Source organism: Amyelois transitella, chromosome 5 (assembly GCF_032362555.1).
Source record: "Amyelois transitella isolate CPQ chromosome 5, ilAmyTran1.1, whole genome shotgun sequence".
Taxonomy (NCBI): domain Eukaryota; kingdom Metazoa; phylum Arthropoda; class Insecta; order Lepidoptera; family Pyralidae; genus Amyelois; species Amyelois transitella.
This window is the reverse complement of record NC_083508.1, coordinates 7,840,333-7,849,700: the sequence shown is the minus strand read 5'-3', so window position 1 is coordinate 7,849,700 and position 9,368 is coordinate 7,840,333. Positions and strand designations below refer to the sequence as shown.

General features: G+C 34.4%; 1 protein-coding gene across 1 annotated transcript; it reads right to left on the bottom strand.

Annotated features, from left to right (window-relative positions):
* Window positions 1–7,050: 7,050 nt before the first annotated feature.
* LOC106131830 (uncharacterized) lies at window positions 7,051–8,214 on the bottom strand. Its single transcript, XM_013331043.2, has 2 exons — window positions 8,147–8,214; window positions 7,051–7,729 (listed from the first exon to the last, which is right to left on the bottom strand). The coding sequence occupies exon 2, from the start codon at window positions 7,721–7,723 to the stop codon at window positions 7,232–7,234; it is 492 nt and encodes a 163-aa protein (XP_013186497.1). The 5' UTR covers window positions 7,724–7,729; window positions 8,147–8,214; the 3' UTR covers window positions 7,051–7,231.
* Window positions 8,215–9,368: the final 1,154 nt, after the last annotated feature.

Sequence of the window (9,368 nt, the reverse complement as noted above, 5' to 3'; positions counted from 1 at the left end):
GTTCTTATATCAATGCACTCATTTTTACTTTCTTTCCGTTCGCTCTTGTTTGTTCAAAAGCGCGCTTCTTTTTTATTCGTAGTAGCGAGAGTGCCGTTAGAAGCGAGAAAATGCATTTCACCTTTAATTTTATTGTTAGTGTTTGTTTCGGTTGAATTAAAGATTGTTGTAGGTACTAAGATCATTCTTTCTAGTGACAATCTAAAATACGTTTCCAATGAACATTATTTTTATAAGGTATTTTACAATTATCTAGAATAACTACTGCGATACATTCGTAGTAGTTATTCTTATTTCATTTTTTTTTTAATTTACCATTATCTTAATTATTACAGACCTATTTCACCCTATTTTAAGAGGGTGTATTCGACTATTATTCCACGTAAGCCACATAGAACGATTAGTCAAATTCACATTTTTTTCACATTCAAGAAAATTTTTTAAAGTACTATTTTGATTTAGAATTTTCTTACTAGGACTGAAAGTGAAAATCCTTTGTAGTTCGTGCATCTTGCTATTTGTACGAAGACCACGCATGCGTAGCGTTTGCTGCGACACTGCGGCCGCGCAGACGCAACGTCTCTACCAACTTGACAACGGCACCACTGCCGGTTTTGAATGTATAACTGTATCCTGTTTCCTAACTAAAACAAAAATGGAACTATTAACGCACCTTTGTATCGCACATTATTTTTTTCAGAACCGAAATGAAAGACAGCCAACATCTCATATATTATTTGATGTATAATGACAGTTTCTTGTGTAAGTTCCGTGGAATAGTTCGGATAGTGACATGCAAGCGGAATGTCCGAGAGAAAACACAAACATTGACGGTCCAGCACGACATTGTTCTTATCTTCTGTGTGTAAGGAAAAAATATTGCTACGCAGATTTATTAATTACTTACTAGAGTGATTGCAAAAAAAAGCTATTTCTAGTTAGGTATATTTATTATTAAAACGTTGAGAATTGTGCGTGCGCTCTGCATTAATAGCGAATCCGCAGGGAAAGCCGTCAGTTGCTAAGCAACGTTGAGAGAAAGAGTGTGAGGGAGAGAGATGAGCATTTCACCGCGCGGGGTCAACGCGCTCGCTACACTGTCGCTGATTATGGCCCAATTGCAATATGTGGGTCTAGGCCGGCGTTCGTCGACCCGAGTGACACACTTAGTGGCGCCCGCGCACAGCCGCAGTGCTTTCACGCCCCACGTGCGAGGGTGGGGGCCATACTGCCTCTTTCACGGAAAGTTGTGAAAACTGCACTCGAGATGTTGAAGTTATTGATATTTGTTATCTACTATCCGTGCGCACATTCTTTGGCAAATTTCTAAATGTTTTGGTATCATAGTTTAATTACTATTTCCATAGATGTAAGGGGATGTCAAATCCTTGGTGTGCTCGTAAAATATTCACAAAACGGTTTCATTAGCAATTTTTATCACAATATTTTCAAAATTGTTGACCATACCACTCACGATGCTCGCATACCTATTACCGAAATTTTTTTGGCGTGATTGTATGCAAGATATGCGTATGCACCTGAACCTCTCAATCATTCTTTAGGAAGATTCTTTAGAATATTTTCGAGACCAATTATATTCGAACCTAATTGGCTCATCTTAAAACCTTTATGGAATAAGTCATCAGTCATTTCAGTCTCGCCGTATCATTTCAGATAATATTCGTACAGTCGCACACTTATATAGGTATATTTCAAACGAATGTTCACAAAAATATATCCGCGTATTTTGTTTTGTTCAATTTTAGGCAAAAAGTAATAAAGTCATATCATTATTGTTTTTTGTTCCTTCAAGTAACACGAATATATCAAATCAACAATAGTCCCTCGAATAGTTGAATTATGTATATTACACTTTCTCATTTCTAATATTACTGTTGATAGTATGGATTAATATGGATATCGATTTTATACAAACACTTTTGTTCTCGTTTGTATCTTGGCCTTGACTGCTGGCGGTGTCAAGTCCCCTAAATGTAACGACAGTAAAAATTCGGTTCAAATTAGTCATCTGCAGGTAGAATGAATACCTACCCACAGGCAGTCATACCATACATTTATTTAATTTATCATGAAACCATGCGATTCATTATCCAAAACGTCATGAGATACTACATATGTACAACTAAATATAAGGTAGGAAATAAGTGAACTTGTACACCTTTGGGTATAAAATGTTTCTATATAATTCTATATTTAGCCTTTGGTAAGGTTGGTCATTCGTACAATGTATATCCCTAGTAATAGATATCTACTTCTATCTTACTTCCATACTTTTAATAATACCTAACTATGCTTAAATCTCTAAACCTAAATCGATCGACATATTTTGAAAAACTGTTGTATAGACATAGTTATTTACCCCCAAACAAAGGCTACAGTTTATCTACTCTTATAAAAAGCTCGTAAATTATACATTTCCGGGGCTTCAGAAAATGCCCAACCGTTAAATTCTTTTTGTGATATCAGCTATGAGTAGAAAATCAGTCCTCTTGTCCTTTTTCATATAATAGCGGTACACTTATCACGTCTTTTACAAAGTAGACAAAGCCCATGGACACATAGAACTCAGGCTAAGTTTCAGAGTTGCTAGCACATAGCCTGAAAAAAAGAATCACAAGACTAGCAACCTGTCACTATCTGAATCTGAGTTCCATCAAGCTGAACGTGGCCTTTCAGTCTTTTCGAGACCATTGTCTACAAAATAAGGAGTAAAGACGTGATTATTTAAAATTTAATAAATATAAACGGGTTGTCTTTTTGTAAATTGTAACGTTATTCGCCAGGATCTAATTAACAGTAATTAGTATACGAAGTGTGTTAATTACCCGCCATATACCGGAGGAGTTCCCCACTAGTCATTATTATCAATGTTTATTGTAAACTTTATTATCTTCTAATATCCAAAAAAAAAATACGGTTAACTATACTCAGTAGGTACTAAATACATGGTTGTCAAATAAGAATTATACGGCCTGTTTTTATTTCAATATTTTTCTGACTTTTTTTATTATATACGTATTATAATACATATATGTATTTATTTATATCTATGAATAAGCATAATAATTATATTATAATATAAATAAAAAATGCATAAGGAAAATGTCTATAACATTTAACAGGAACTCACTAGACAGATGTTATAATTTAGTAGTATCTAGTTAGAAAGTACGGATTTACAGTGTAACATCTAGCCAGAGTTTTCCATCCTCTCGCTCAAGCTGCGTTTCAAGATTGATCGAATCAGTGTGATTATATACTGGTACGCCTTAAATTTGTGTGGATATAATACAAAAAGGTATCTTTGACATCGCTAAAGACTCTCGGGACTCCCATGTTGGAAAAGAATCATACAGGATCGTAGAGGGAATGCATTACATGAGGTTTATTTACTGCTATGGACAAAATAGGCTGTATAATAAAAAATATTTTAATAATAATAAATTTATTTATTCAACTTATTTGCTGCAGTACAAAATACTAAAATTTATACATAAATGTTTTTATGCACTTAGGAGGAAAATTATCTGCTCTCTAAATTAGGAATAAGCCTGTATTTAGAGAGAAGTAAGTCTGATGTGAGTGTACTGCATTTCCGTTTTTATAAATTAAGATTTCCATGTTTTTTCTTATCTCACAGACTTCACAAAATTTAACCTATTCTTCTAATCATTAGTATCGAATAACCTTAACAACTACACCGGACAGTGTCAATAAAGAACAATTGCCGGTGTTTCCATACAGTTCTGCCTGACATCGTATCCCTAAGGGAATGGTCAATTAAGCGCAGTGGGGCAACTAATGCACCAATATACTGTACTATTCGATAAGCAGTGCTCGTTAGCCGCCGAGAGAACAAGGTCGGGTGATGTGGAGCAAGGTCAGGCGGAGCCAAGACTTGGAGTGATAGCGTGACCTCTGACATAAAATAAGGAGAATACAGAAAGTCTTTTGCTTAGGTAGAATGCAATCTGTCTATAATATTTATCGAGGTTTTAAATCAATGTAATATCACAGCTTACCAGTAAAGGCCTATTTACGATTTTCTTAAATTTTATCGCGGTATTTCCCAAACTAATCGTTATGAGTAAAGTCTTAGAATACCTGCAATATGCAACAGCAAACGGCAAACATGTACCTTTGTAAGACCATATTATTATAATGCAAAAACATCAATTAGTTATGTAGTTATAACAATATTTTGTGTAGTTTAGGCTAACAGATTTGGCAAAGTGCAAGTAGGTATAAATTTTTTTTATGGATATATGTTTATATAGAACAACTACTTAATTAAAATAAAATCACCCAAATTGAGTTGTGCCCGTTGTGTGTTCCACTTTTGTCGGTTAACTAGTTTTGGAAAAACACAGAACAATTAATATATATATACTCGTACTAATGTTAAAAAGATTTTAATTTCCACAGTAATTTCTGTGTACTTACTATAAAGCAAGCCTCTCTTTCTGGCATCTCATTAATTTTATATGAGATTCCTTGTCGAAATTTCATGTTAATGAATTTTAAAAATAAGTATTGTACACACGGGTTTTCATCTGCGAATGTATTTAGCTGTAATATATTAATTTCCTTTTATCCCAATGTAAGAATGAAATCGGAAATGCTCTTGTTCGTCATATGATTTAAACACAAACATTTCAAAGACAGAGCCGGGAGTCTGCATAAGACTCAAACGCCAGGTTTAGTTGGATGCAATGATGAATTAAAATTGAGATAAGTAGTAACAGATTGTTAAACCATTTTATTTTTCGTTACCAGACCAGCATGTAAATTTACGCTTGATATATGTGCTTATTCTCTTATTCGTCTTTAACAACATCCATGCGAAAAGGGATGTAATGGTCAAATTTTAATGTGGTTAACATAAAATGATTAGATATGTATTTTAAACTAGTTTTATTCTCTTAAAAAGACATAATATTTGTAAGATATACCTACTCTATAATCAATCTAGTTTTGAGAAAATTACAAAAATAACATATTACAAATGTTAAGTCAATACTTTTCGTATGTAACACGCAATGCGTACATTTGTACTATTATATTACACAACCAAAATTAAAGTTTTACATAACAATATATATACTTAAAAATTTTATTACAAAATTGGCAATTAACTACATAGTTTATTTTATTATTTGAAGAGTGAAATAGTAGGTTGGTAGACAAATTGCATTATAATTGCATATCCAAATTTTAGCCAATTATGATTTTTAGTTTCCTACATTTAGTACCAATACAAATACAAAAGTTGGTAATAGGGTGTGTATATGATAATGGCACTACCTCATAGAGCTAAACAAATTAGTCCCACCTACTAAATGCCTGTCTTTATCATCATCATCAACAATTGTAGCTGTTGCAACATTACTAATATTTAACACTAGAAACCATAGCAACTGGGTTTTAAAAGGTGATACTAACAAAAACGAACTGTCATGGTAACTGATGCGTCCATTAGTTTCTGCACCACAATTACCTGAACACGTCCGCTCATTGTGGAAATAAAAAAAACAACAGTTCTTGGAAGATGGAGCATGTTCTGAGAAAACGAGTATCTTTAGATCATAACTTGCAGTTATTATTTCCCTAGTGACACACCAAGCGTTACACCTATTTTTTAAATGTCAAGGACTGCCTACGATAAATTTGGCGCATATCAGAAAGTAAAGAAAACCTTTTTATTTCTTGCTTTTTGTTTTTGTTACATTTACCTTCTCTTACATCGGATTGATTGAAACCAGCAAGTTGTCCTCGATTTTTATTTAAAAAAAAGATACTCGTTATACAAACCATAATAAGTAAATTTCATATCATACAGGAGTTTTATTTTTCTATTAAGTACGCTATGTAATTTAAATTTGTAAAACCAAATACCACCTCACTTAATCATTCGAAATCTCAGAGGAAGCTTGCGTCATCCCATATCTGCAAAAGGAATAATAAGGAATTAAGCGCAACTTTTTCCATTTATCCCTGGAATGTAACGTCATCGACTAAGAATGCATGAGTCAGGTAGGGCGCCACGCCAGTATCTGTCTGTCTGTCCCTCATCTCGTTAAAGGGCTGTCACTTGAATAAATAAATTTAAGAAATACTATTCTCTTAAAGATACTGAACCGATTCGATAATTGTCGAGAAAAGAGAGCCCTTTTACAGCCCTAAGATAATTACATACGTATAATTTATAACTCGTGCGGAGTAGACAGAGCCAACAGTTTCGAAAAGACTGAAAGGCTAAGTTCAGCTGTATGGTTTAATCAATGAATTGAGTTTCAAATAGTGACAGGTTGTTCCCATCGCCTACAAAAAGTATCACAAGTTTATTAGCCTTTCCTTTAGAGCCTTTTACGACATCCATGGGAAAGATATGGTATTGTCCTATTCTTAAGTGCCGGGAACCACACGACAATTAGATAATTTACTCTAGAAAAGTTCGCAGAATAATTAGAGTACCAGTAATGCTGGGATGCAGTGCATAAATTAGGTAGCGGAAAACGCCAGCAGAATGAGAGGCTCTGGTACAAATCACCATTAATTTTGGTAGTGACTTCAAACCCTACAGACACTAGAAGAGGATGTTCTTTTACACGGTATCGGTTTTTTTTCGGACAAAACAAGGTAAAACTAATTGAAATATCGATAGTTCAAAATCTCTATCATACTTCTCAAAGGTAAAGCAAATATACTTACATTAGTTTTAAAAAATTATGCACGCAACCCTAGGAACTCTATATCCTACATTCCTTCTTTTACGTGTAGGTGTAAGTTCAACCAATACTACACAACCTGATATCATAATTTATAATCTTTACCACTCATGGTTGCTGTAGTACATGACCCCTAAATGGATGACGACGGTGAGAAGCTTCCAGAAATCTCTATCATTACGTAGAATGTGATTGAGCATTTGGGAGACTCTTACCTTTCGCAGTACTATTAATTTGATGCTATTACTTAAGTCTTCTGGAATGTCCTCGGGAATTCATTACAAAATTAGAAAAGAGGGTATTTACATGCTGATATTTATTTAAAATCAAAAACCGAAAATCTTTAAATAATTTTTGACAACTGTTTTGAACATTTTAATCCTAGATGTCTGCTTATACAATTTACAATATTATTATTACAATTCATAGCAATTGTCATGGAGGTAACGTTAAAGGATTTATATGGTTATCATAATAGCTGGTTAGTTGAGGCTCTCGGGGAGAACAACCACCGGGCTCGGGATGACGACAGGTTCGGGAACGACCTCAGGGTCTACTGGGCTGGGGAGGATTACGGGGTCAGGAATGACCTCAGGGTCTACTGGACTGGGGAGGATGACGGGCTCCGGGATAATATCAGGGTCAACGGGGCTGGGGAGCACCACGGGTTCTGGGACAACCTCAGGTTCAACGGGGCTGGGAAGTACCACAGGCTCGGGTATAATCTCAGGCTCAATGGGACTAGGAAGAATCACTGGGTCAGGGATGATTTCAGGACTTGGCTGAACGGGAGAAGGCACGATGATTACGGGGCTGGGGTCGGTCTCTGGAGGCGGCACGACTATGGGGCTCGGCGGTACTTCGGGTTGTCCGGACGTGCCGAGAGCGTCAATGTTGATGACGAGCTGCACCAAGGGCAGGGGGTTGGCCACCGCAACAGCCACGAAGGCGAATAAAGCCACATAGGTCCTCATGGTTTGCTGAAGCAAAATAAGAAGTTTTTATTTTATGGTTCTTAAATTGGTTGTTACATATATGTTTACACTAAATTTAAAAAAGGATTACTTTACTTACATATATTTTTCATGTACATACATTTCCGTCTATATCCATTGCGGGGTAGTTAGAGGCAATACTCTTGAAAGGACTGAATGGCCACGTTTAGAGCTATGTCTAAATGATGGAATTGAGATTCAAATAGTGACAGATTGCTAACCCATCGCCTACAAGAGGAATCTCAAGTTGATTAGTTTTTCTCTTAGTCGCCTCTTACGACATCCACGGAAAATTTATGGGTAAAATTATAATCATCGATCAAGTATACTTCATCGAATATAATAATAGATTTCATGTAAAAAGACAGACAGACAGACAGAAAATTAACGTTTCGTACTTACATTCGTAAGAAATTTTTGCACAAACTATGCTGTAACTGAATTTTCTCTTGGTATTTATATGCATAGAGATGATAACAAATAAGCTTAAATCTTATCAAACCTTTCGTATCGAATCTTAATGAAATCCGACTATAAATACTTTATCTGATACTTCCGTTGTCGCTATTATTACATATTAGTATTTGTTTTTATTACTCTGTTTGTTATGTCTGACTTTCATACTCAAAAAGTCACATTAGCAATGATTTTTATCAACATTAATAAAATTTGTGAATTTATTAAAATATTTTAAAAACTTCTACTCAATTTTTTTATAAGAATGTCCTGCTAGTGTCAAATCCGAATATTTTAAATCAAAAAATTATGTTACCTTTTAGTCTCTGCTTACTTTACTACACACCTTTCGCTTCATCTACATTTATAACCCTCTTCATGCAAGCTCTCATTAATTCATAACTCTCTTCAAGCAAGTAGGTACCCTTGACCTGACCAGACCGTTCAGTCGCAGTATATGCTATTCTTATGAGCAAGACATTATTCTGATTGATCGGAAATCTAAACCGGAAAAACGATTGTTTAAAATGTCATAACATTTATTGAGACTATCTTAATAAATCAATATCTAGTCCATGGTCCCCACAAACATCCTACTAATAGGTTCCAAAGATCACTTCACAAACTGATGACTGATAAATTTTTAGTCGATTATTCACTTTTACATATGCAACGCTAGGACAATCATAGTGAAAAACTTGTATTAGTCTTGTCAATACTAATAAAATTTGTTCTACATGACAACTTATTTTAGTTTCGAATATTTATCTCTTCAATAAATCTATCAACTTCTTTGTTTTTACTTACAACCCCAGTCAGTTTTTTGAAAGAAAACAAATGTCAAAAAATGTTTTAAAATTTAAAATATGACTTATCTTAAGTAAATTTCATAATTCCTTATTATCTTCTTAAACTATACGAGTATCTTACTACACCCGCGTATTAAATATCACCTATATGGTATTAATATACAAGTTAATTCCTAGCTTTTAGTGAAAGAATAATGTAGCGACTTTACAAAAAGTACCATTTCGTTACGAATCGCTGTAAGTAACAAACATTAATACATACTCACTAACTTTCGCATTTATAATATAAATATGATTTGAACTACAACATGCTACGGAAGGAAAGCCTATTAACTGCCTAGCGCCTAGGTAGTGAATGT